This window comes from Bombyx mori, chromosome 17 (genome assembly GCF_030269925.1).
Source record: "Bombyx mori chromosome 17, ASM3026992v2".
Classification (NCBI taxonomy): Eukaryota; Metazoa; Arthropoda; class Insecta; order Lepidoptera; family Bombycidae; genus Bombyx; species Bombyx mori.
In genome coordinates, this window is record NC_085123.1 from 13,035,176 (window position 1) to 13,060,297 (window position 25,122).

General features: G+C 36.9%; 1 protein-coding gene across 1 annotated transcript; it reads left to right on the top strand.

The window, feature by feature from the left end:
• Positions 1 to 25,018, top strand: LOC101738186 (probable aconitate hydratase, mitochondrial). Its single transcript, XM_004932508.4, has 16 exons — positions 1 to 277; positions 595 to 675; positions 799 to 942; positions 2,237 to 2,428; positions 3,274 to 3,460; positions 4,008 to 4,094; positions 15,391 to 15,569; positions 16,060 to 16,182; positions 16,743 to 16,940; positions 17,392 to 17,511; positions 18,039 to 18,219; positions 20,115 to 20,264; positions 21,912 to 22,113; positions 22,398 to 22,616; positions 23,792 to 23,921; positions 24,484 to 25,018. Exons 1-16 carry the CDS (start codon positions 245 to 247, stop codon positions 24,622 to 24,624), a joined length of 2,367 nt encoding a protein of 788 aa, XP_004932565.2. The 5' UTR covers positions 1 to 244; the 3' UTR covers positions 24,625 to 25,018.
• The last annotated feature ends 104 nt before the right edge of the window (positions 25,019 to 25,122 follow it).

A 25,122-nucleotide genomic window follows, 5' to 3' on the forward strand; every position in this document is an offset into this window, starting at 1 on the left:
ACTACTATCAACTGCCAAACTTATTTGACATTTTTTTGGCAATTTACTTTCTATCTGCGATAGAACTGATAGAAGTTTTTTATCTGATGGATTCAGAAGTTACGTGTTGCAGTGGATGAAAGTACAGTGTGATCAGGCCCTAAAATAAAAGAAAATCACTTCAAATTGACCCATGTGGCACTCGTTTATTTGATTCTAAAATTTTTCTAAATTAATTCGTTTAATATACTGAAGTCCGGCGACCATGGCGCACTGTATGAGAGTTTTGCATGGCCAGGTATATACATAAATGATTCCACGAATTTCACATCTCAAATTACACTACAATGAGATAAAACCAAACAATTCTGTTATTGTCTGTTTATGAAAAAAAAACCTTATCATACCCCCGATATGTAAATTTGTGATAAATTCCATCGATTATAAAGGTCGGGTCATATAAATTAAACTATGATTTTGTAAGGTTAGCGTGTGGTTAATTACGGGTTATCTACGAGTAAATTGTTTAAAATTAAACTGTTTATAATTGGGACCATAAGTTTATACCGATGTTATATACAATTTTTTATACTGACAAGGAACTTTTGGTTACAGGGTAGCAGGACAAGGGTGGTACTCTCTGAAATCCAACAAAGATGTTTCAGCGTATCTCCATTGACCGCCGCCGCGGCCCAGGTAGGACAGAAATCGTGAAAAAAGTGATATTATTAGTGTTTTCTGTGAATACATAAACATGTTATGTAACCATTGGTGGTTAAGAAAAATGAGTTTTCTGAGTGCAAATGTTTGGTACCATAGGTGGCGATGTCCAAGTTCGACAAGGTACCCTTGCCTTACGAAAAGTTGACGAAGAATTTAGAGGTGGTTAAGAAGAGGCTAGGGAGAGAATTGACCTTGTCTGAGAAAATCCTATATTCTCACTTGGATGACCCCAAAGGACAGGTAAGTCGAATATTTTGTTTAACTCTTGCCATAAAACTAAAGGATCATATTTTTTTTAAACAAATTTAAACACTTTTTTTTAAGAATCAAAATTAAGCCAAAATTTAATCAAAATATTATATTTTCTAAACCTAAAAGAATAAATTCTTAGATGCAATATAAAAAAGATAAAGTAAACTTGCCAAAAAATTACATAAACTATTGGAAATCATCATTTAAACTTTAAGGATAGTTCCTGTATGAAGTTCCTTGGAAGGTTTTTTGGCTTTTGATTGCTTTTTAAAAAACAATCAGCAGTAACTATATAGTTTAAATTCAAATAAAAGATACAATAGATCACAGATGAATAAAAGCACCTTAAGCTTTTAAAAAATAAAAATAAATTCAATGGTTATAAAAGCAAGTTTTCAAAAAATATCTTTATCTACTATTTTTTTATTCAATTATTTAGTTTGGTTTATATAAATATTTTTATGTTCTTCTATTTATCTATATGTATTTATCTGTTGTAATTTATTCTTACATAACAACTAAATCTTAGTGCAAAAAATTTATCTAAAATGAGTAGCTCTTACATAGGTACATATAGGAAACCATTACTAATGAATCAGTTATGTTATTTAAGTTTTAAAATAAAATTCTTGCATGGAATAAAGAAATTTTTGTTCTATTATTGAATGTTCTTGACCATGAACACACATACAATGGAAATATTAAAGTTATCTTTTCCAACTATTTCCTGCCTATTTGTTTATTTATTTGTGTGCCTATGTGACAGTAACTAAAAATATTAATTATGGCCTTTAGACCATATAAGGAGAAGGTTTTTAGGAGTCTATAATAGGTCCTACCCTTGCTATACTTGATAACACCACAGCTCACTATGGCATGCCAAAAAATTTAAATTGTCATGCTGATATGAAATATTTCAATAAATGAGTAGACTTTCTTAGTATAAATATGTATTAAGTGTGTGTGTATAGAAATATCATAGATCACTCAACTTTAACCCTCTTAGAGAATATATTATATCAAATATCTTATAGAATATAATATTTGAAAAAAAAAAAACCTAAGGACGCCAACGGAATTAACTTGCTTACATATAAATTACAGACACTAAGACCGTCAGTATACCTATTAACAATATTGCTCACTGGATGATGTCCTTTTCCCCAAAGTTCACCATCATATTTAATAAATTAATACCTTGGTATTAATAAATCACATTAGTCTTAAGTATAAAATTTAAAAACTACCTAAATGAGATTTATATCGCTATGTTATTGTTCAGGAAATTGAACGCGGCGCAAGTTATCTCCGCCTGCGTCCCGACCGTGTGGCCATGCAAGACGCCACTGCACAAATGGCAATGTTACAATTTATCTCTTCCGGCCTTCCCCGTGTAGCTGTACCGTCCACCATTCATTGTGATCACTTGATCGAAGCCCAAGTCGGAGGCGAGAAGGATTTGGCCAGGGCTAAGGTAATGCTTCGTGTACATATATGGCTGTAGTACAGTAGTTAACCACTGGTCTTATATTGTAATGATTGCACTACTTCTATGGAGTATGTAAAAACTCAACAATTTGAACTGACAAGAAAACCGCCTGGGTTACAGTGGCTGGTGGTTCAATATTGATACCACCAGCAATAAAAATGTTAATTTTAAACTGAGTTTGTATTGTGACTACAGTCAAGTCAATAAATAGTATACTAGGGTCGTTTTCAAATTTGGGGCCAAAACTGAGTTATTTTATTTAATTCTCATAACCTTAATGTTGCCGTAATTATAAGTACATTAAATTTGTTGTCATGACAACAGGTACATGGTCCTATAACTATATATTCTTAAACACTGTTAAATTAGGGGTTATACATTAAAAACTACCTCAAATCTCATTCGTATCACTGGTTCGAAATTTAAATTCTAAGGTGTTTGCTATTTTTCCAGTACTGCGTGTTGAAATTCGGCAATTTTATTTAATCAGTATATAATACAATAATAGAGGAAAACTAACCGGATATTAGAACATTATTAAAAACAAAAGAAGTACAATTTGTAAGCTTTTTAAATAAGCTCCTATTTATTTGTCATCTGTGTTGACATTATCAAATAAAAAATATAAATGAATATTATCTAATATTATCAATAAACTAGTGATTGACTTGATTGTGATGAAGCATTTTTTTATTCTGAACATGCCTAAATACAAAATAATGGAAAATTAAAGAAAGTTGAAATTCATGCAATTGTTACTTTTTTGACCGCAAAATTGAAAACGACCCACTAACAGGTTGAGCATTATGAAAAGTAAATCATTTTCTTAGGACCTCAACAAAGAAGTATACAAGTTTTTAGAGACTGCCGGAGCTAAATATGGAGTCGGTTTCTGGAAGCCCGGCTCTGGTATTATCCATCAGATCATTCTGGAGAACTATGCGTTCCCTGGTCTACTCATGATCGGCACAGACTCCCACACACCTAATGGAGGTGGCCTTGGTGGATTGTGTATTGGTAAGGATTTTTTTTTGACAGAAAAAACTTATATATTAAGCTTAGCAGCTATAACTTTTATTGCTCTTGCATATGTTAGGACGTGCGGCCCAACTTATGGTAATTTGTGACCTATGCCAGAGGACCTCAACTAGACAGCTACCTTGAACCATTTTCCTTAAAGAGCGTCTGAAGATGTCATGTCATAGTGCCAAGAGCAAGCCAATACTAGATGTTCAATAACCATGTCAAATGATAAAAAAAGTTTATTATGAAACTAAATTAATTTAACTTTTAATCTTCATGGATCTCAATTATTGTAATGGACAATAAACCGGTCCGTAAGTAAGGGAATAGTCCCTTAGGCTACCAAATTCAATGATTAAATAGGGAAAATGAGGACGAAATGTTCTAAACCACTTGTAAAATTCACATTTATTTAAACATATTTCACTACATACAATTTTGAACATTAAATTTATTAATCACATGTACCATGTACATATATTAATCAATATAGAATATATTTTGTAGTTTTTGTTTTTAATGAAAAAATGGAATGTCTAAGGTGTCGGTGGTGCTGATGCTGTGGACGTAATGGCCAACATCCCGTGGGAGCTGAAGTGTCCTAAAGTTATCGGCGTCAAATTGACCGGTAAGTTTTATTTGCTTTGTAATTCATAATTACCACATTTATGATATTGAGATTGTTAATATTAAAATATTGGTATAAGTTTTAAAACTTGAGCCTACTTAGAGAAAGCTGAAATCGTTACCAAAAATAAATTAAAGAAACATTTTATTACAAGTGGTAAATCATTACCGAGTTTTAAACATTTATTGGTATGGACTATAATATAGATGAAAAAAAATACAAAATAAAAAAGGCATGATTACTTTGAAATATAATAAATGTACTTTAAAACGACATGATCTATTAAGGTAACAAACATTATTTCTCAATTAATATTTTATATATTTGTGATTGGTGTGAATGTGTGAAAATTTTCAAGTTACATGTGTGTCTGAAAAAATTTTTTTTTGTTCGTTATATAGATAATAAAGCTAATAAAATTATTTTAAAAGAATCATAATATGGTTCTTTAACTTGGCATAGGTAGGCAGTGCTTAAGTGTCTCGACCGGGTATACGTAAACGGATTCCCCAGCCTTAAACAAAAAAAAAAGCAGTGCTTAATTGTGCTCTTGATATTGCTGATGTCCATAGCGACGAGAACTCTTACCAGTCGCTAGGGTGTTGGGTTATGCTCGTCTGCTCCCGACAGCGCAAGTAAAACACACCATAGTCAATATCCTTTTTATGTTTTACACCATATCCTATAATAGCAACGGCCCATATAATTTTTTTTATACGTGTGAAATTATGACGACTTGATCGTATGGTAGTGTTAATTTTATCGTCAAAAAGATGAAATTCTGTTAAATTTACGTAATTCGTCACATGAATTCTACACACAAACGTCACATGGAGATATCATAGTTTAAATAGGTAACATAAATATCATGGTAGGTAGGTAGGTACCGCTTAGTTCGCAAAGGAATCTCACAGCAAAGCAACAAAATATATTGCGTGACGTAGCTTGGATCGGAAATATTAATATTACCAATATTTCCAAGGTTACAAAATTTTTAATGTTGTATTTCTTTTTATCGCCTGATATTCAGTGCCCCATGGATACGGGAATGCCGCCACCCACTTTGAGACATAAGATCTTAGTCTCATACAGCGGCTTGCCACCTTTCAAACCAGAAAGCATTACTGCTTGGTGGCAGTATATGCATGCTAATGGTACCGTTTATAAGTCATCGTGGCATAAAGGATAAGACTTCCGGTGTATTCTTATCTAACGATGCAGCGGTGTTCGAATCCCGCAATCGGGATACCAATTTTTCTAATGAAATACGTACTTAACAAATGTTCACGATTGACTTCCACAGTGAAGGGATAACATCGTGTAATAAAAATAAAATCCGCAAAATTATAATTTGCGTAATTACTGGTGGTAGGACCTCATGTGAGTCTGCACGGGTAGGTACCACCACCCTGCCTATTTCTGCCGTGAAGCAGTAATGCGTTTCGGTTTGAAGGGTGGGGCAGCTATTGTAACTAAACTGAGACCTTAGAACTCATATCTCAAGGTGGCTGGCAGCATTTACGTTATAGATGTCTATGGGTTCCGGTAACCACATAACACCAGGTCGGCTGTGAGCTCAGCTACCCATCTGCAATAAAAAAATAAAATAAAAGACTACCCGTACCAGTTACCAATAGTGTAGTACAAATAAAATAATACATAAACGTAACGTGTCTTATTGAAAAGCTCAATAAATTAAAATAACCTTTTCATTAAAGAACATCGTATCGGTCACCTTGCGACAATTGTACACAGATTGCTCTAGCACAATGTGCCGTCTTAAAAATATGTACATATAAATAGATATTTGTTTTGTATGGACGTAAGCCAAACGGTCAATGTCAGTGTTTTATGTTACTTATTTTATTTTTATACAATATGCTTATGTATGATCTCAATTGATTCTATATAATTTATTACGCATAAAAATATGTTTGTTGATGACGGTTGAGGAGTTTACTGTTCTACATTATGTAATACACCATGTGATATGAAAAAAAATCGGTAAGGAGGCGTAGGTAATTGAAAAAAAAGAGTAGTTTGTATTTCGAACGCGTCTGGCATAGACTAACTCATAGACTATTATGTAACATAAAACTGGTTTGCGATTTACTCTACCAACATTACAAAATCAAGAATCTTCATTCATAAACTTCAAAGAAATATATTAACAAATAACTTTATAATAGCAAATAATTCAATTTAATAATTTGCAATTCACCGCAATAAAAACGTTTATATTACAATAACAGAGTAATTAAGTGTATTACAGTCTTGATAATTTTAATCTTATTTATAAAGTCGCATACATAGTACGCAGTGTTATCTCAGTATTTGTTTGTTTTTTTTTATTCTTTTTGTATAAGATCAATCAGTGCATTTGCAACCCATGTGACCTTCAGTTAAGATAAATCCGTCTAGACGAAAAATTAAATTTTTTTCTTTTCACAAAATTTCGTAATGCCTTTATAATGATAAGTCCCTGATAAATTTACTCGCATACATTGAAAAACGAACATTATGCTCAAAATAATGCAGATATATCGTTATATTGTGGCAATATCTTACATATTCCGTAGAGAAATGAGTACGTGCTTAGTATGGGCGGCCTTAATGAAAAATATAAATATTACGCTTGTATGTAACCAACCAATACTCTGATTCTTAGACATACTTTTTTACGTGTAAGTTTATTTAGTCTGTACGTACTAAAATTTGTTTCGCATTAGAATTTATATGAACCTCTCTTTACGTAATGTAATGCGCTCTTTATCTAGCATGCTCTGAAAACGCGTTGTAATTTTTTTTTCTTAATTATTTTTTAATCTTGTCGATGATGGCTATAGGTTATATTTAGTTTTATGAGAGAGTAAGAAAAACGAAATTTGAATTATAATATACTAGCGACCCGCCCTCGCTTCGCTTCGGAAACATTAAAACACACATGAAACAAAATAAAAAAAAGTAGCCTATGTTCATCAGGGACAATGTCGGCTTCTAATGGAAAAATAATTTTTCAAATCCGTCCAGTAGTATCAGAGCCTATTCGAAACAAACAAACAAACAAATCTTTCCTCTTTATAATATTAGTATAGATTCAGATTGTGGTACTACATAAAAAAAAACAACCAAAGAAACAACTACCATGCTATCGATTTTAAATGATCGAGACGTGACGATGAATCGAAGAATTCGGCGCATATTTCAACGTACTATCACTTATTGTTATTAATAGTAAATGCACGTTTAAATATTAATGCCAATAAAAGTTGACCTCTAATTTGGATTCCATTGTAGGGGAGACATATTCTCAATAAACGAATTAAGGAGCTCACGTTTCACAAGTTAAGTAGGGGGAGTGGTGGCATAGACTATTGACACTTTGGAAGTTATCGCAGCTGTTACGCGGTAAGCGATATTTAAAACAGTGTGATACTGTTTTGATATTTGATATAACAATAGGTTTGAATTATGTGAATGACAAATAGGATCTCTCTTTGAATATCTCTGACAAACGCCTTTATATAAGGAAAGGGTGAGATATTCAAACAACATAATAATATAACATCATACAGATATGAACTAATTATGACCTACGAAATAGAAATGTAAATAAGGAAGATGCATTTATAATTAATGTAAGGAAACATGCTGCGTGAATAGGTCACGGCAGGAAAACTACATCGAAATTAGAAATGAATGTTAAGGGCGATACACACTCAAGGATGACAATATTATTTAATAGGAATATTATTAAAGTAACTTCATTAAATATATAGAGATAGACGAGAAGAAGGATAAGACGCACGTAGCATTCGTATCTAGCGATGCGATTATGTCGGTGTACCCCGATTTTACCCCGCCTATTTCTGCCGCAAATCAGTAATCTATACTATCTATACTAATATTATAAAGAGGAAAGATTTGTTTGTTTGTATTGAATAGGCTCGAAAACTACTAAACCGATTTGAAAAATTATTTCACTGTTTAGAACTTTAGAAGCTACACTATTCCCGAGTGACATAGGATATAATCTATTTGGAAAAAAATTAGGGATCCTTACTAAAACTCCAATAATGTAACCCAAGGTGTAAAAAAATTACCTAAAATATTCTTTACATCGCGTGCCCTGCGAAAACAAAACAAAAAATGTCGCGACAGCATACGTCTAACTATTATAGTTATGCCGCAATAAGTGTTCTTTTATTAAAAAAAATAAAACGTCAAATATCGTTGAAATATTTGTTAAAGACCCGAACGGAGCCGGAGCGGGCCACTAGTGTACTATAACAGTGAGTAGTTATACAGTTAGCGTCTAGTAAACGATTATATATTTACCCTATAAGTTTTTTTTTTTTTATTGCCTTTCTAGGCAGACGAGCATACGGCCCACCTGATGGTGAGTGGTTACCGTCGCCCATGGACTTCAGCAATGCCCCCATGGACTTCAGCAATGCCCCCATGGACTTCAGCAATGCCCCATGGACTTCAGCAATGCCCCATGGACTTCAGCAATGCCCCCATGGACTTCAGCAATGCAAGAAATCCATTTAAGCCCGAATGTTTCGGTGCGGGCTGTATGGGCTGGTTGCTGATATAAAGAAAACTTGCGCTTTGTGCTGCATTACGATTTATTTGAATGTTCGTACACTTTATATTTTATTAATATATGATAAACACGTCCGCTTGCGATGAAAAGTAAGAAAGGAAAAGACTGACATCAACAATGTTGCCAGTCATGTAATTTTATTTTCCATGCTAAAATGTTGGAGTTGCCAACACCGAACGATTTCACCTTACATAAATACATAGTTTATTCTTACAGAAAGTGTTGAAGTTTTTTTTTTCTTACTTTAATGGTTCAACTTATTCAGGTACATTTACTCATAAATAACCCTAAACTTGCTCAATATTCTACGTCACTTACACGCGAGACCCAGAGTTTGTTAAAAATATATACATATATCTTGTTGTTATAGAACAATGTGTACCTCGGTAACCGTACTCGTCGAACTCGACAAAGAGTTCGCCGTGCAACCTAACCCATGAATCAGCTCGCTGAGTTTCTCGCCGGATCTTCTCAGCGGGTCGCGATTCCGATCCGGTAGTAGATTCATTCGCGAAGCAGCTACTCTTGAGCTGTTAGGTCTCCTTCGGAGGCGCCCGGGTAGTTGTTAGCAAATCCCACCCCTCCTGGCTGAGCCTTTGCTCGCCCACCTGTCCTGGTGAAACTGGAAAGGCCTCCGGGCCACCAGTAATCCTTCAATCATAAAAAAAAACAATGTGTACGTATTGCATTATGATCGTTTACATGTGTAATGTGTACGTTTACAATTTAGCCTAATAATAACAAAACAAAATATCGAACATTGATATGGCGCGTGCACGTTTCAAATACTATTTACAGACAATTTATTCATTTACATTCATTAACGATTGTGAGGCGTAGTTTCTAGTAGTATATAGTATGGATATATAATATTTCGATGCCTCCAATGAACACTACTCTAACTCCAAATTCGTAGGTTTACAGGAGGAGCGTTTAAACGAAAAAAGTTGATAAAATCTTTATTATTGCAGATATATTTATGGTTTTTACTTGTGTAACTAGCTGATTCACTCTTGCTTCGAACCCCATCAATAATGAATTTGTAATGCTTTTAAAATAGTGAAGCGATTTGTGTGAAAAGTAGTGTAGAGTAGTGTTCATTGGAGGCATCGATTTATTAAATTTTATTTTTAACGTATACTTTATTAGATCTTAATTCGGCACCTTTTTTTTTATAGCTTAGATGGGTGGACGAGCTCACAGCTCACCTGGTGTTAAGTGGTTACTGGAGCCCATAGACATCTACGACGTAAATGCGCCACCCACCTTGAGATATAGGTTCTAAGGTCTCAGTATAGTTTTAACGGCTGCCAATATAAAGTGTAGCACAGTATTGAGAAAATATAAATACTTCACGTTTTATCTCAAGGATAGCTGTGATTATTATGTGCTACCACTTAACACCGGTAGGATCATCAGCTAAGTTGCTTATATTTAGAAATAAAACAAAGATGTTTTTTGGTTAGTATATTTGAGTCGTCTATTATCAAAGGTGGCAATCTGTGCATTTGGACAAAACATTTTTATTGATATGTCAATACAGATTTATTTGAATATAATCGTCTCCTTCAAAGAATACGGTTCAAAACCTGCATTAAATAAAGGTTAATAGTTAACCTGTTATTTATCTAAGATGTCGTTCCGAAGAGTTTTGTGACTGCCAATGGAATACAAAGTCAATAATTCGTTTTTCTGATTTACCAATCATTGTCCAAAAGTCAGATTGCCGCCTTTGATAATAGTCGACTCATTTCCTCTATGATTCAAATAAATTAAGTTTCCATGATACCTACATAAAAAATCTCTTAGTTTAGTCGTCTAAAAGCGGTTTTTATTTGTTCTATGAATATTTAGTTAAAATTTTCATTTTCCACTTAGAAATCCAATATATTTTTTTCTCAATTACTTTTAAGATTTATAGAAGATTTTAAAATCAGAACACCATATCGACTTACAGAGTAAACAAAATCATTCATTGCTTTTTTTTTTTGGTTGATCTTTGTATATCGTTACAGCTCACTTAAAATACAATCGAATCCAAAAATACATTACACCCGTACAAAAACTACAGTCGCTTATCTCTATATACTATAGATACTTCTTATTACGCCGCTTAGAAATTGCGTTTCGAAAGAGTCTCCATTTTGTCATTCGTGTGTGTAATTTTATTTATTTTTATTAATGCGTGTTTATGTTCGTAGTGCCTCTGATACCAAACGATCGTGATAAAAAAAAGTTATAAATATAATTGAGATACGAACGATACTGTGATATACGCAAATCAAATATCAAAAATAAATTACGAATATGTTTTTATTTATTGCTTAGATGGGTAAACAAGCTCTGGGCCCACTTGGTGTTAAGTGGTTAACGGATCCCATAGACGTCTACAACGTAAATGCCGTCACCGGCCTTGAGATATGAGTTCTAAGGCCTCAGTTTTACAGTACAACGGCTGTCTTATCCTCCAAACCGAAACGCATTACTGTTTCACGGCAGAAATAGGCAGGGCAGCGATCTTACCCATGCGGACTCACAAGGCGTCTTAACACCAGTAATTACGCAAATTATAATTATGCGGGTTAGATTTTTATTACATTATGTTATTCCGTCACCGTGGAAATCAATCGTAAACGTTTGTTGAGTACGTTTTTTTTATTGCTTAGATGTGTGGACGAGCTCATAGCCCACCTGGTGTTAAGTAGTTACTGGAGCCCAAAGACATCTACAACGTAAATGCGCCATACACCTTGAGATATAGTTCTAAGGTCTCAGTATAGTCACAACGGCTGCCCCACCCTTCAAACCGAAACGCATTACTGCTTCACGGCAGAAATAGGCGGGGCGGTGGTACCTACCCGTGCGGACTCACAAGAGGTCCTACCACCAGTAATAAACGTACGTACAGTACGTATTTCATTCGAAAAAATTTATATATACCTGCCTGCGAGATTCGAACACCGTTGCATCGCTTGATACAAATGCACCGGGAGTCTTATCCTTTAGGCTACGACAACTTCTAAAATGCTTTACCGTTTGCATTAATATAGATTTGTAGAATAGGGATCGCAGCGCATAAAATAAAACTTTCACTGTTCCAAAATCTTCTTTTATAATAATAATAAAAAAATATTTAACACTTTTACGCCTAGCTCATTTTTTTAACCGCCCTCGCCATCTTCCTTTCCTCTGTCATTCTCTATTCCCTTACTTTCCCTTTTCCCTCACTCATATCTTAACGCTCCGTTCCACGCTCTGTCATACGTTCCGTTCTTACCAATCCTACATCAACATTTAAATTGCCTTGTTTAAACAAAAAAACTTCTTCAATAAGGTTCAAAGAATACGCTTTTCCTTAGATGGGTCAATCAATATTCATTTAAACGACGTTGATAGAATTGCGTTTCATTCGCGACCTCATCTGTATTCAAAGGAAAAAGCATTAAATAGTTTCACGGTCATAATCTATGAGACTGACTGCAATAACCTTCCTAGTGTTTTCCGGAGCTGATAAACAACGTAACGTCAGTATGTAGGACTGTCCGCTAGGAGACATAGATTGAATCTATTTTACAATAATTAAAACTACTTTAAACTTTTTATTGTACCTACTCATATTATTTTTGACGTTTCGAATAATTTTACAGTTTTACAGTTCTCGTGGTCACTAACGACTAAACTCTTATTCATCAACTGTTAAAATGTCAACAAATTTGAAAATTGTGCTAACAACACAGCCTATTTTAAAAAAAACAAAATTCTAGACTTTTCTAGACGTTTCGTTTCACATCATAGATTATGCCTACGACTCGCGGAAACCGAAGGAAATGCTTATCCTAATTTACGAAGGTAGAAAGGGCCATTAGTATATTACGCAAGGATGATTCAGGCTATTGCCACTGCCCCTGCATCCTATAAGATTCTTCAGGCTCCCCTCTATTTCTTTGCGTAAGAACTTTTTCTTAAACTGTCATTAGAAAATAATGAGGGACGCTAATTATACTCGCTCAACAGTTTGCTAAAAATGTGTTTATTTATTTAAAAAAGGCATTATGTTTTATTATAACATTAGATAAGATACGAATTAAAATGATAATATATTATTACTTTGCAATAACATGCTCATCAGTCCTCATTGAAAGACGTTTCCTATTTGTAAAATAGTACATAAGAATAGCTTTACCCCACACACTAAGAAGATAAGGTCAAAACACATACATGCTTTCCTTAAGGTCGACAACTAATTTTATTTCTTTAATATCATCTGCATGGATAACAATGAAAATGTTCAGATATACAAATAAAATAATGCCAATATTGCCAACACGGAATTGGCAGATACACGTGTGAAGTAATTTGCACTGACATCGATGTACTTTGGTCTGATGTGTTATGGAATGATGTTTTAATGATTAATAATAACTAGTTAGATATATACTACTATTTAGAAAATAATTACTAATGAGAATTTTAATGAAATGTTTCTTGCGTTAACATAATAATATGTTAATGTTTTTTTCTGTTAATTTATTCTCTGATTTAATACAATAGGGATGTACATTTGTTTGTAATTCAATGTTTTTCATTGATATCAGCAAAGAAATTCAATGCAATAATAATATGCATAGGTTTTTTTTAAGTCACTCGTTTTCTGTGACGTAAAGATTTTGAATACGAACATCGACCTAACAATCGAAGTGTTCACTGGCTAATGACGTCACAAAACAGTGCGATCCAAAGCTATTTTGGTCATCGGAAAGGTGTTGAAATTTAACCATCCAATTTCAATTGTAGCATCCGAATTCGTTAATCGAACCGTTGTTTTACTTTTATTACACGCTTTCATATTCTGAGCATATTTTTTTATTGCTTAGATGGGTGGACGATCTCACAGTCCACCTGGTGTTAAGTGGTTATCTACAACGTAAATGCGCCACCCACCTTGAGATATAAGTTCTAATATCTCAGTATAGTTACAACGGCTGCCCCACCCTTCAAACCGAAACGCATTACTGCTTCGCTGCAGAAATAGGCAGGGCGGTGGTACCTACCCGCGCGGACTCACAAGAGTTCCTAAAAAACATTGACAAATGTATTAGCAAATAAACAGATCTAGCGCATGTTAGACGTTCTATAAATATTTTATTGTGTAGATAAAATAAATGTTGTAAAGTGGTTATATTATGATGACCCATAGAGAACGCCACGTGAATACCATAACCCACTATAAGACATTCTCTATTTCTTAGTATGAAGGTTTTTTCTTGACGCCATATATAGACAAAATTTTGGTTCGTATCTGTGCAAACTTACAATACGCTTTACTACCGCCAGTAAGAGTATGTATCAACGTTCTCTAGAAGGTCACCTCACACGGAGTTTTCAAGAAAAACAAATAATTTTGCATTTGCGTAAGCGTTTTATCTCTTTAGATCAACATAGCGCTGATAAAATCCTGTGATATATTTGAATTCTTTGAGTTTCTATCTGATAATAGATAATTATAACTAAACTAGTGGTCCCGCAGAAGTCGCAATTCGACTTTAATCAATTGAAATATTATGTTAAAACATTATTATGGTTCTATTGTCAAATAATATTGTACTTATATAATATAATCACAGATTTCGCCAAAACTACACTATACATAAAACATAATAAAGACAAACAATATTCATCTATTCTCAACTTGACCACAGACAGACCTTAAACACTAACAAAAGTTTGACAATTGGCAATAAACAAAGAGTGTATTTATATACATATACATATGTGTTATGTCAAATACATGGTAGTGTGTGTAATGTTTTCTTTATTGATTTAATGTATCTTTTGTGCATTATTTAAAAAAAATATTAGCATTGTGCACTTTTTCTCTATATTCTCTATAAGTGTGGAAAATATCATACTCCTCCGTCCGCGCAATTTTCGTAAAAAGGGATACAAATTTTTTGCTTCATGTATTAATATATAGATATCTTCCGATGCTATTTTATGTTATCCCAAAAATGAACAATGCTTTACCTATATTCAACATAACTGCGGCTAATGCAATAAATGACATTGTTGTTTTATAGCCACAAAATGACATTTAATTTCTCGGTCCATTTTGTTTGTTACTGCAGCTCATAAACTGTATGATAAGTATTATCTTAAATACACACGTACCTACAATGAATTACACTGTATTAAATAATTTAGATAAATGGATTAATGAGCTCACGGACCACTCGCTAATGAGCGATTATCAGAACTCATTGATATTAGAAGATGAATACCATCCGACTAGAAATCTTGTCTCAAAAGTCGCAGTTTTATTGCGTAATAGGAATCACAGGACCTCAAAGCCGGTTCGCAAGACACGCTGGGGAATTTTTCTATGCGAAGGCAACGATAATCTGTATAATATTCGAATTCTTGTCGTAAAAGTACTTTAAAAAAATGTAATAAATTTTATATGTAAAAAATCTGATATCGCCCGTCATCAATTATGTTAAAGAAAGAAATGCACTCAAAATAAAAATGTGTTTGTTGTCTTTAATACCATCAAAAGCTCCAGAAGAGATTTGTTGTTTTTGTTAGATCGAAATGATTTTTCAAGGAAAATGACCCAATCACTTACAAATAAAACCAGCAAGTATTTTACCTTACGTTCTGAAGTAAACAAAAACATTCTTTGTTTGTCAGGTAAACTCACCGGCTGGACGAGTCCGAAAGATGTGATCTTGAAGGTGGCCGGCATCCTGACTGTGAAGGGAGGTACCGGCGCCATCGTGGAGTACCACGGACCCGGGGTGGACCACATCTCGTGTACAGGCATGGCGACAATCTGCAACATGGGAGCTGAGATCGGTGCTACCACTAGCGTAAGACTTAAACTTGAATAACTTGAATAACTCATTCAGAATTTAGAGTTTTTTTTTTCCTAAACTGATAGCCTTGAGAGGCTATGTCAGCGTAACCTTATAAGTAGTTGAGCTCACGGGCCTCAAACCTGACGATGTTGCTAACACTAGCCCGAGCGAGAGCAGTACTTCACGGAATATACCACCTGATCGGAAACGCGACACAATGAGAAGGCTCCACGAGTAAATTAACCCACAGACCCAGCCCACTGAGTTTCTCGCCGGATTTTCTCAGTGGGTTGCGTTTCCGATCCGGTGGTAGATTCTGCGAAGCGCGACTCTTGCTAGGGCTCGTGTTCGCAACGTCGTCAAGTTTGAGCCCCGCAAGCTCACCTACTGGTTAAGGTTACGCTGAAATAGCCTCTCAAGGCTATCAGCTTGGGTAGGAAAAAAAAATCAATCAAAACAAATGTCATTTCACACGACTGTATTTACGATCGATAAACAACAGGTGTTCCCGTACAACTCCCGCATGGAAGCCTACCTTAAGTCGACCGGGCGCCACGACATCGCCGCCACCGCCAACTCCTACAAGCACCTGCTCACGCCCGACAACAAGGCACCCTATGACCAGGTACAGCGAACTCCTCCTGCCCTATAAGATAAGTGTTCCGGTGTAATCGCATCGAGCGATACAACAGTGTCAGGGTTCGAATCCCGCAGACAGGTATAATTTTTTGTAATGAAATACTTAACTCATGTTTACGAATGACTTCCAAGGTAAAGGTATAACAATATGCAATAATAATTTAAGCAGATTAAAAAAAATATGTTGTTAGGATATAATTGACACGTAGACCTCATTAACCACTTAAAACACTAAATGAGCCGTGAACCTGTGCATCGCCTAAGCAGGAAATAAATAAAAAGATTATACTGATCATATTCCAAGGATAAAGTTCTACTCTGTAAAGGACGCAAATGGAACAATGACCAATGTCCTTAGTACGAGTTTTGTAAAAGTTAACCCAATTTAGTATGCAGTTGGAACAGCGCCCCTAGCGGCAAACGTAGGCAAACGATCCCGTTCCATACAAATATTAGTTAACTTTCACGCTATCGAGAACGTTAAAAAACTCGCACTAAGCACACAATTATGTCGTAGTTTAAACAATTGTATATCTTGTAAATCAGTTGATCGAGATCGACCTGTCCACGCTGGAGCCCCACGTGAACGGGCCCTTCACTCCGGACCTCGCCAACCCTATCTCGAAGCTCGGCGAAGCGGCCAAGAAGAACGACTGGCCGGTGGACATCCGCGTCGGCCTCATCGGGTCCTGCACCAACTCCTCCTACGAAGACATGGGCAGGTGCGCCAGCATCGTCAAAGAGGTAAAAAGATTATACCATAACTTAATTTTTTCAATGATACAACTAGTTCGTTTTGCAAATCTCACCTCACCCTGCGTATTTCTGCCGTGAAGCAGTAATGGGTTTCGGTTTGAAGGGTGGGACAGCCGTTGTAACTATACTGAGACCTTAGAACTCATATCTCAAGGTGGGTTGCGGCATTTACGTTGTAGACGTCTATGGACTCCGCTAACCACTCAACACCAAGTGGGCTGCGAGCTCGACCTCCCATCTATGCAATAAAAAAAAAATTCTTAAACAAACGACTCTGCTATGCTCTCTTTGAATAAAGAACACCCTGTATTGTTCCAGCTACAGCGTGTTCTGTTTCGAATTCCATAATTGACGAAAACTGTAAATGTTACGTTCGGAATGATACCTTAAAACTATATTTGCATTGAATTTAATGTTATCTACCGTTGTTTTCATTCAGGCGATCAGTCACGGCCTGAAGTCTAAGATTCCGTTCAACGTGACCCCCGGGTCGGAGCAGGTCCGTGCCACCATCGAGAGGGACGGCATCGCCAAGACCCTCAGGGACTTCGGAGGCACCGTGAGTATTAACGCAAACAAATGTACTCACGCATTACGACTCACTGGTCATTCGTGACCACGAAAACAGTAACGGTGGTAGGATGTCTTGTGAGTCTGCACGGGTAGACTACCACCCTGACTACACCTTTCTGCCGTGAAGCAGTAATGCGTGTCGGTTTGAAGAGCGGGGCAGCCGTTGTAACTATACTGAGATCTTAGAGCTTATATCTCAAGGTGGGTGGCGCATTTACGTTGTAGATGTCCATGGGCTCCGGTAACCACTTAACACCAGATGGGCTGTGAGCTCGTCCACCAATCTAAGCAATAAAAAAATAAATAAATAAACCACCATCTTCAATCTTATCTTTAATGAAAGAGCTATTTATTATTATATTATTATTATTATTATTAATACACAAGTTAATAGCGGAGCATCAAGCGCAGGTCTGACTTCATCCGACCGGACTCATCCGAACAAAAGCACTGGCGAGTACCGTCGAAGATTTTGAATGATTCTGAATAGTGTAATTGAGCGTTCGTCCCCAGGTGCTGGCGAACGCGTGCGGCCCGTGCATCGGCCAGTGGGACCGCAAGGACGTGAAGAAGGGGGAGAAGAACACGATCGTGACGTCATACAACCGCAACTTCACCGGCAGGAACGACGCCAACCCCGCCACGCACTGCTTCGTCACCAGCCCCGAGCTCGTCACGGCGCTGTCCATCGCGGGTAGGCTGCTGCCTCTAATACGTTTATTTTTTTAAATATGGCAATCGGAACCTTTTTTTTTTTTTAAGTGATTTAAGACCTGGTAACTAAGACCTTTAAGTCATGTCGTATTTTAATCTATATTCTTATTTTTATGAAAAATGATAATATGGAGTGAAATGAAATGAGATGATATGGGATGAAATATAATCTTAGTAAAATGGTGGTCATTTACTAAGATTTTTTCAGTGGACTTTTTGGAGGATCTCGAGAAGTTGCGTCCAGCGGCTTTGTTTCATTTTCCCACATTTGTGCACTTTCACAGATATTAAACAGTTAATAAACCACCGTTATTACACATTTAAACCTGAAGAAACACTAAATAGACAAAATAAAACAAATCACACAACTTCACTCCTCGCGTTCCCGCCAAAAAGTCAATCGGATCCTATTTTTTTTTAAGAGATTTTATGACCTGGTAACTAAGACCTTTAAGTCATGTCTTATTTTACTTTAAATTCTTAATTTTATAAAAAATGATAATATGGAGTGAAATGAAATGAAGATGATTAATTTGAGACATTAATCAACTGGGATGAAATTTAATGAAACGAAATGATATGGGATGAAATATAATCGCAGTAAAATGGTGGTCATTTACTGAGATTTTTTCAGTGGACTTTTTGGAGGAACCCGAGAAGTTACGTCCAGCAGCTTTGTTTCATTTTCCCACATTTGTGCACTTTCACAGATATTAAACGGTTAATAAACCACCATTATTACACATTTAAACCTGAAGAAACACTAAATAGACAAAATAAAACAAATCACACAACTTCACTCCTCGCGTTCCCGCCAAAAAGTCATCCAATCGGATCCTATCGATGTCAATGTTGCCAGCGTCGTTTTTTTTTTTTTTTAAGAATTTTGCTGATTATGTTGTATGATAAGTGAAATGTATATCAAACGAAATTAAGTCGCAGTAAAATGGTGGGAAGTTACTGAGATTTCAATGAGCTCATTGGTAGAACACGAGAAGACACTTCCATAAGACTAGTATTATTTATATATTTTAACCTAGAAAATATATAGTCAAATGACAAAATAAAATAAGCATGCGTATTTGCATCACGTAAACGTGTACCAATTCTTGTAATGAAATAAAAAATTATTTTGTATAATTACTGATGGTCACGCGTGTTGTAAGCACGGGTAGGTACTAAGTACTAAGCATGCGGCCTATTTCTGCCGCGACGAAGATTACGACAATAGTTTAAAATACAATTGAGTCCTCATGTGTGAAGGTGGGTTCAAGTTGTAATGTCATGTGTTTTTTTAAATTTTTTTTATTGTTTACATGCGTGGACGAGCGCACCGCCCTCCTGATGTTAAGTGGTTACTGGAGCCCATAGACATCTACAACGTAAATGCGCGACCCACCTTGAGATATAAGTTATAAGATCTCAGTATAGTTACAACGGCTGCCCCGCCCTTCAAACCGAAACGCACCACTGCTTCACCGTGCGGACTCACAACAGGTCCTACCACCAGTAATTACGCAAATTATAATTTTGCGGGTTTGATTTTTATTATACGATGTTATTCCTTCACCGTGGAAGTCAATCGTGAACATTTGTTGAGTACGTATTTGATTAGAAAAATCGGTACCCGCCGGCAGGATTCGAACACCGTTGCATCACTAGATACGAATTCACCGGACGTCTTATCCGTTAAGCCATAACGACTTCAAACTACTTGAGTACGTATTTCATTAGAAAAATTGGTACCCGCCTGGGATTCGAACATCGGTGCATCGCTCAACACGAATGCACCGGACGTCTTATCCTTTAGGCCACGACGACTTCAATGATGACTTCGATGACGTATCATTAAACTTATGTATTTGTTTCCTCCAGGCCGGCTTGACTTCAACCCGCTGAAGGACGAACTGACTGGCGCTGATGGAAAGAAATTCAAGTTGTCAGATCCGTTTGCCGACGAGCTCCCCTCCAAGGGCTTCGACCCCGGACAGGACACGTACGAGCACCCGCCCGCCGACGGATCCAGTATGTGTTGCCGTCTCTGTCTGACTATATAATTAAGTTGGATAAAAAGGGCAGGATGTGTTGCTGTCTCTGTCTCGCCGGGGGGGGGGGTGTAAGATAAGTGGGATAAAAGCAAATCTATTAGTTTGAAGCGAAGAACGTCACTCTTCACGGTCTAAACTGTTCCGTCATGATGTTAGTGTAAGCTGTGGGAGCGAGAGGTATATATACGCATAAAATTACTATATAACCTAACCCTTGCATTAGACGTCTTCAGCTCTAATACTAGAAGCAGATTTAGGGACCACGGTAACCGTTCTCGTCGAATTCGGCAAAGAGTTCGACGTGCAATCTAACCTAAATATCAGCTCTCTGAGTTTCTCGCCGGATCTTCTCCGCGGGTCGCGATTCCGATCCGGTAGTAGATTCATTCGCGAAGCAGCTACTCTTGAGTTGTTAGGTTTCCCTTGGGGGCACTCGGGTAGCTGTTAGCAAATCCCACCCCTCCTGGCTGAGCCTTTGCTCGCCCACCTGTCCTAGTGAAATTGGAAGGGCCTCCAGGCTATCAATGATCCTTCAATAAAAAAAAACCTACAAAACGACCTTGGCTGAACAAGAACTTCTCTAAAAATTCTAAACTTGAACGAACATCCAAGGTAGACTCTTAGGTTCCTATCAAACTTGGTTGGGTAGGGAGAGGAATGCGGAGAATGGAGGTGAGCGTGATGGGCATTGATGGGGACCCTTGAACCTATACCAGGGTCAGACATCCGCTGGCATTATGCATATAAATTCCTCTCTCAAAAATATCCGTCTTATACCCGGGATTGTTACCGCTCCAGTCATCACTCTTCGAAATCAATAAAGCCTGACAACTTCTAGGTTAAATTTACAAAGAGGCCTTTGACCTGAGCAATAAAAAAAGCCCATTTTATTATCTTTAAAATTCTATATCAAAGTGCTAGGTAATTAGTAATTTGGTATCACCAAAGCGTAATTTCAAAGATAGCGCCCCAAAGCTATTACATTTTAATTTTTAAATTCGACACACTGCATTTACTTGCATTTCTGCATTTGCGTGGTTATGCTGCCTGTTTTGATGGGTTCTCGACTTGTTATTTGCCACTAACATGTGGATACTTCCAACTTGTCCCCGATACAAGAGAGCTACCCTTCCCCAGTTTTTGTATTCTATTCTATCAGCCCACAAACGTCCACTGCTGGACATAGCCCTTCCCCAAGCCTCGCCACAAAGATCGGTACTGCGTTGCCTGCACTTAGCAGATCCCGCGAACCTCAACAGGTCCTTACTCCATCTTGTGGGAGGCCTACCCACGCACGTCTTCCCTCGTACACGCCACTATCTTATACCTTTAAACGAGCAATTCTTGTACTTTCCAACGATTTTCATAAAATTTAGTATACAGGGGATTTCGGGGGCGATAAATCGATCTAGCTACGATTTATTTTCAGAAAACGTTGTTTTATTCGTGTTTTCAATAATCAACTTTATCGATAATCAACTTTATGACTCTTCCGACATCTATTGGCGAATAATAATACTATTTTTCTTAATTGAGGGCAACTAACCTCTTTAAAGACACAACAAGATGACGTTATCAAAATAAACATCATCTAGTGATACTATTATCTCTTGAAACTCGACAGAAGTGAAAGTTGACGTCTCACCGACATCCGACCGCCTTCAACTCCTCGAGCCGTTCGACAAGTGGGACGGCAAAGACCTCACCGACCTCACGATCCTGATCAAGGTGAAGGGGAAGTGCACCACCGACCACATCTCGGCGGCTGGACCCTGGCTGAAGTACAGAGGCCATCTCGACAACATCTCCAATAACATGTTTATTACGTTAGTATTGGGTTCATTTTGCGGCTAGCCTGGTTTATTTAATCCATAGACATTAAGATGTTAAAACTATCGCCGACCTTAAAACTTGAGTAATTTCAATTGATTGGTACACTGTGTGTAATTAGTTTCGAAAACGATTTTTTTCCACCTGATGGTTGTCTGGAAGAGATCGCTTTTAGCGATAAGACCGCCAATTGTCCTTTTCTTTGTATTTAATGTTGCGCATTGTTTCTTTTGTTGGTGTACAATAATACTCTTTCTCTACAACGTTGTTTTGTTAACAGGGCAACGAACGCAGAGAACGGCGAGCTGAACAAAGTCCGCAACCAGGTGACGGGCGAGTACGGGCCGGTGCCCGCCACGGCGCGCGCGTACAAGGCGGCCGGCGTGCGCTGGTGCGTCGTCGGCGACGAGAACTACGGCGAGGGCTCGTCCCGCGAGCACGCCGCGCTCGAGCCGCGACACCTCGGCGGCCGCGCCATCATCGTCAAGTCGTTCGCTAGGTGAACTCAAACTAGACCAGCCCTTCCCAAAGTGTGCGATAACGCCCCCTCGGGGGCGCCGCAGGCCTAATGGGGGGCGCGAATAGACCGAGAAAAAAATGAGGCGTTTTGTGTAGAGGCTTGAAAGGCAATTTGTAATTTCATCTAGGAGGACTCTTAGATACCGACTGAGCTCTCGCTATAGTGGTTTTGAAGTAGGTGAAAAAATGGGGGCGCTAAAAAATAATTTTTCCTACCAGGCCGAAAGTTCGACATTGAAAAAAAACTTAGCACCCGTGGAGTACCGAGCGGGGATCCGGGGGAAGCCCAGGCAGGCGGTGGGGGGGGGGGGGCGGAGCCCCAACTCATAAAAAAAAACAATTTAACTGTTTTTTAATTTTTAAATAAACTACTACTAATTGAATAAGAATTGTCTAATGAACTCATCTTTGTTTAGTACTTCACTATTCAATTTTATTGCCTTTTGTTTATTTCACTTTTACACTAAACACAATATTGCAAATTACCCGAGCACAACAATGGCGGAGAATTTTAGGTGCGTGAGAGCAGACGTCGACACTAACGCGCATGTGCACTTGTCAGTACCCAGGGAGGAAAAGTTACACTTTCTTCCCTGTACAGCGGGACGAAAACCGAACTTTCGGCGTCGGTAGGAGAAAAAAAATAGTTCGCTTGATACCATTTATCTATAAATTACTTGTAAAAATATACCACCTACAATTATAAATTGCCATTTGTGCCAGAATGCCCTTTGGCGGTCGACTACCAGATATTCTAAATCAACATCCAGTATAATATGTCCATTGCTACACTGGTCTAATATTAATGATATATCATATAGAGCCAGATATAGGGACTGCTAATTGAAAGCCTTTGCAGCAAGCACTTGGGATTTTTTTTTAATAAATAATCAAATAGTTGTTAGGTTTTTAAGTTACTAAGACAGATTATAAGTAATACCTACTTACTAACCAAAATTATTTGTTTACCAACCAAGTTTATTTACTGAAATAAAGATACATAATAATAATCATCATCCGCCATCAGTGGCAATCTATTTTTAGTCTTTTTTAAAAAAATTATTTTTAATATCTTTTTTTAAAAATATTATGTAATTAATAAGATTTTAAATAAATATAAAACAATATACAATAATAATAATAACACGCTCACAGAATCCACGAGACCAACTTGAAGAAACAAGGTATGCTGCCCCTCACGTTCGCCAACGCCGCTGACTACGACAAGATCAAGCCTGACGATAAAATCTCACTCCTTGGACTGAACAGCCTCGCTCCCGGCAAGGTATGCTCAATTTTCATCTATATCTAGCTTTTTTTCATTGTTTTGATGGGTGGACGAGCTCACAGCCCACCTGGTGTTAAGTGGTTACTGGAGCCCATAGACACCTACAACGTAAATGCGCCACCCATCTTGAGATATAAGTTCGAAGGTCTCAGTATAGTTACAACGGTAACTTGTGAGTCCGCGAGGGTAGGTATTACCGCCCTGCCTATTTCTGCCGTGAAGCAGTAATGCGTTTCGGTTTGAAGGGTGGGGCAGACGTTGTAACTATACCGAGATCTTAGACTTATATCTCAAGGTGGGTGGCGCGTTTACGTTGTAGATGTCTATGGGCTCCAGTAAACACATAACACCAGGTGGGCTGTGAGCCCGTCCACCCATCTAAGCAATAAAAAAAAACAATGTTTTTAACTGAACTTTTTTGAACTGAAGTATTTGAATGCATCCATTCGCGTTTTTGAAGTAAATTATTTGATTTTAAAAGTAGGTTCTTTAAAATGAAATAAAACTTAATTCATTGAATAGAATGTGAATGAAAGTCGGTGTTCTCTGTTTGTTACAGCCAGTGGACTGCGAAATTAAGCACAAAGACGGCAGCACCGACCGCATCAAGCTCAACCATTCGTTGAACGACCAACAGATCAACTGGTTCAAGGCCGGCTCGGCGCTCAACAGAATGAAGGAAATCGCTTCCGGAAAGTGAAACTAAATAAATTAGTGTTAAAACTAACGCTTGCATTGGACCTATCTAAAAATTAAGGAATTATTATAGCTGCAATCTTAAACGTATTGTTTGGGTGCGTTCCGAGTTGCCTTAATGTGTGAAATTGTATTTACGCGGCTGTATTGTAATCGTTTTAAAGGAATTAAATGTAACCAGTGCAAGCGTGTCATCGTATAGTTCAAATAGTACATTAGCGCATTTCTCAGACAATACTTAGTCACAGCGGTGAATCTTATTAAATTATATTAGTACAAATAGATGAATTTAGTGTAAGTTGCAATATTTTCATGAATGTATTATTAAAATCATCGTAAATGGATTTTATTTATGTAAATAAATTACCGTACTGCGAAATAAACGTTACTTATTATTATATATTGTTTTACTTCATAATTTATCACTTTTGAATCTCTACTTTAGTGTCGAAGACTGACTGATTTCATGAAAAAATTATAGATAACCAGGCTTTATTTAGTA

Excerpts from the sequence above, each read along its gene's own strand:
- LOC101738186 (XM_004932508.4), top strand. The coding sequence starts at position 245 with ATGGCGCACTGTATGAGAGTTTTGCATGGCCAG. Across the intron at positions 943-2,236 it reads TGGATGACCCCAAAGGACAG|GAAATTGAACGCGGCGCAAG; the intron begins GTAAGTCGAATA and ends GTTATTGTTCAG. Across the intron at positions 4,095-15,390 it reads TATCGGCGTCAAATTGACCG|GTAAACTCACCGGCTGGACG; the intron begins GTAAGTTTTATT and ends TTTGTTTGTCAG.